The sequence below is a fragment of the Labrus bergylta genome, chromosome 13, assembly GCF_963930695.1.
Source record: "Labrus bergylta chromosome 13, fLabBer1.1, whole genome shotgun sequence".
In the NCBI taxonomy this organism is placed as follows: domain Eukaryota; kingdom Metazoa; phylum Chordata; class Actinopteri; order Labriformes; family Labridae; genus Labrus; species Labrus bergylta.
Window position 1 is genome coordinate 22,721,218 of NC_089207.1, and position 3,332 is coordinate 22,724,549.

General features: G+C 32.8%; 1 protein-coding gene across 1 annotated transcript; it reads right to left on the reverse strand.

Moving 5' to 3' along the window:
* Positions 1-845: 845 nt before the first annotated feature.
* LOC109989377 (olfactory receptor 10A3-like) lies at positions 846-2,471 on the reverse strand. The gene has a single exon (XM_020641103.2). The coding sequence runs from the start codon at positions 2,469-2,471 to the stop codon at positions 1,506-1,508; it is 966 nt and encodes a 321-aa protein (XP_020496759.2). The 3' UTR covers positions 846-1,505.
* Between the last annotated feature and the right edge of the window lie 861 nt (positions 2,472-3,332).

The window sequence follows — 3,332 nt, forward strand, 5'->3', positions numbered from 1 at the left end:
AACAACTCCAGGGAGGACGGTGTGGGGGGAGACGGCTCTTTGCAATGTTTTGAATTTTGAGTGCAGTACCCATTTTAAACACTAGGCGTCAGAGTTACATTTTGCTCCTTTAATGCAATGAAAAAATGAATATGCTCAGTTGGGGCTTGTGGGGGGAATTTACGACAAACCTGCATTTAAAAAGTTAGTTAGTCCTATCTTAACCAGCGATGAACAAAATAATGCATAAATTATTGTTATGCATTTAAACTTTACTTAAGTGAACGTATGTACATATTTTTATATATATATATATAAAGTGAAATTATTCATGTAGTTGTTAGGATTTGACAGTAGCAATGGTATTTTCAAAAATATTATAATAATTAAGATTATGATTAATACATTTTGATATTAATCCCAAATCCCAGGGGGAAAATCCCATAGTCCACAATCAGGAATACACCTCAGTTAGTGTTTTCCTGTTTAAAATGACCTTTTTATATGAACAATACTGCCGCATTAATGTTCTGTTCCATTGAACTATATGTTTGAGTTCATTTTAACTGTCTAATATACTGTTTAATAGCTTATTCTACAGGAAAAACATCATATTCTATAAGATTATTATAAGATAATTATTATGTTTGTAGAAAACCTTTTCAAAGTGTACTTTCATTTGCCAATCAAGAGGGTTTCATTTGTTTATTTGGTTCAATAAATATAATTTCTCCCAACCATAAAGGTACAATGAGTGTTACAATTTATTAAAAACATTCAAAATCATCTGAGCTGTAATGGTTTTCTCTGTAGAGGAAGGAAATGGAACATATATCAGTCTAGTAAATACATTTCTCTGACAAATGCAATGGAGAAAAAAGTGAATTTATCACTTAGATAAGGTGGAGAATTAAAACATAAAAACGTTGTCTAAATTTCAGTTGAAGTTCTCAACATCGTATTTGTACCTAATCTGCAATACTTACAAAAATACATTTTAAAAACACAATCATTCACAATAAGCAGTAGTTTTGGTGGGTTCAGTGATATCAGAGGTGATCAATATAAAATAATTTCAAGCTCCAAAATACGTTTCCAACATCAGCTTGTAGTGTTTTTCATTATTTAAAACATCAAGAATCATAAATGAATCTAAAAGGAAGAATAAAACATATATAAAATGTAATTAATGCCTGTCAAAGTTTGTATTTACTCTAATATTTAGAGTAGCTTTTATACATCATCATATATTATCAACTTTCCTTTTTCTTCTGATATTTCACATTCTACACAATTAGTTTAAGACTATACAATTTCAGAAACTGTAAATCATCTAAGCAGCTCATTTTTAAAGCATTAGATGATATAGGCAAGGGTTGCATGCTCCCAGCAAACTTCAATTTACAGATTGTATCATACCATAAGGTCTTATTTCATAATATTTAAAGACAAACAACAATGTGGAGAAACCCCTGTCTTTTGACTGAGACTGTTTTTCTTTTGTTGAGACTTTTGATGCAGAGCATTCAAACAATCACTGAAGAATCTGGTATTTTTCTTTTAATTTTAGCTTTAAAGCAGAATATCTTGATAATGTGTCTTCTAATTTCTGGTAATTTCAGGCCATACACTAGAGGATTCAGAAGTGGAGGAATGATAACAAATTCTAAAGAAATAATTATGGCAGTGAATGGATTTATGTTTTCAAGATTTTGTCGGCTCAGGGCAGTATCACTAAATGATGTTATAGAATAAATACCAAAGGATATAACATGTGGTAAACAACTCTGTAAAACTTTCCCCCTGACCTCTGATGAGTTTTTCCAACAAGCAACAACAATTCTCAGATAAGTGTAGAAGATAAAAGCAAAGGGAAGAAAAGCTATTGTTATTGCCCCCAACAGTGCAAAAATATTATCAACAGCATCTGTAATACATGATAATTTGACAATATTCCAGCTGGCACAGTACACCTTCTCTATAATGTTTCCACATAGAGGAAGCCTGACTATCATGTTAAGTGTTATTGTGAGGTTACAGGCTGGGCTGACCCAAGCCAAAAAAGCTAACATATAGACTGTTTTAGAGTTCATCTTTCTGTGATAATGTAAAGGATGACAAACAGCAACATATCTATCATATGACATTATGCTCAGTATGGTCAGTTCATAAGAAGCATATGTGTAAATAATATAGATTTGAGTGAAACAAGCAGGACGAGAGATTAAATGACTATCAGACAGTAGATCCATTAAGAATCTGGGGAAGAAACCAGTGGACCCATACAGAGAGTTGACAGATAAAAATGCAATGAAAATATACATTGGTTCATGAAGTGTCCTTTCCCTTATTATGATCAATATCATGGCAAGATTTGCAGACGCAATAAAACTGTAGAGAAGAAGGCAAAAAACAAAGGATGGATAACGGTAGTGCCCAATGTTCATGAACAAAGTAAGGTTGAAGTAAAAAGAGTTAGTGCTGTTTTCCATCCTCTAAACCAAATTGCCTTCCTGCTTTAAAAAAAAAAAGTCAGTATTTTGGTTCTTATACCTCTTACCACAGTTTTGGATAATCAGCAACCTCCCAAAAAAATCTTCTGTTCAACCTCAATTGTAATCTGTATTTTGCGCGTGAGTTTGAGCATGATTAAAACACACATATGAACCACAACTGTGGGCTCTGAGGTGCTCAAAATCTTTTATGTACTCTAACTTGGTAGACGTCATCACATTAATTAGCTCATGGAGAGTTTAGGAAACTTTTCAAGTTTCTGATATGGTGTGAGATTGACTATTTGATTGACTGCTTCAATTTTTGAGTGCTTTATCAACAACAAAATCATCTCTACATTAACTGCTTCATTTGGAGGTCATGGGGTATGCTTTGAAGCACTGTTGTGTTGCATTTAATAAGAACTTTTTAGTTGCAAAATGTGTTGCATTTAATTTTGAAATAAATAGATGAATGTGCATTATTTTGGGCCCAGCATAAAAAGGGTGTATTTTAATTGGCTTTTAATCTGAAAACACCAAGGTTGCAATGGATCATACCTCAGAAAATAACAAGAATTTATGTCACAGATCAGAATGCTTTTCGGAACAGCCAAAAACAAAAAAATATGCTTATAGTGCAAATTTTCACACAAACTTCAGTCCCTTTTTTGAAAGTGCTTTTATAAAGTCTTAGTGAATTAGTCAGTAAAATAAATATCGATATCAACACTGTGTGTTACCACTAAGAAGGAACCTCTGGTGTGGAAAAATTAAGTCATGAGGAAGTGCAAAGAAATGCAGTTTTTGAGTCTCCACTTGAGGCTGGCTCCAAAATCCCATGAACTCCCATTAACACCC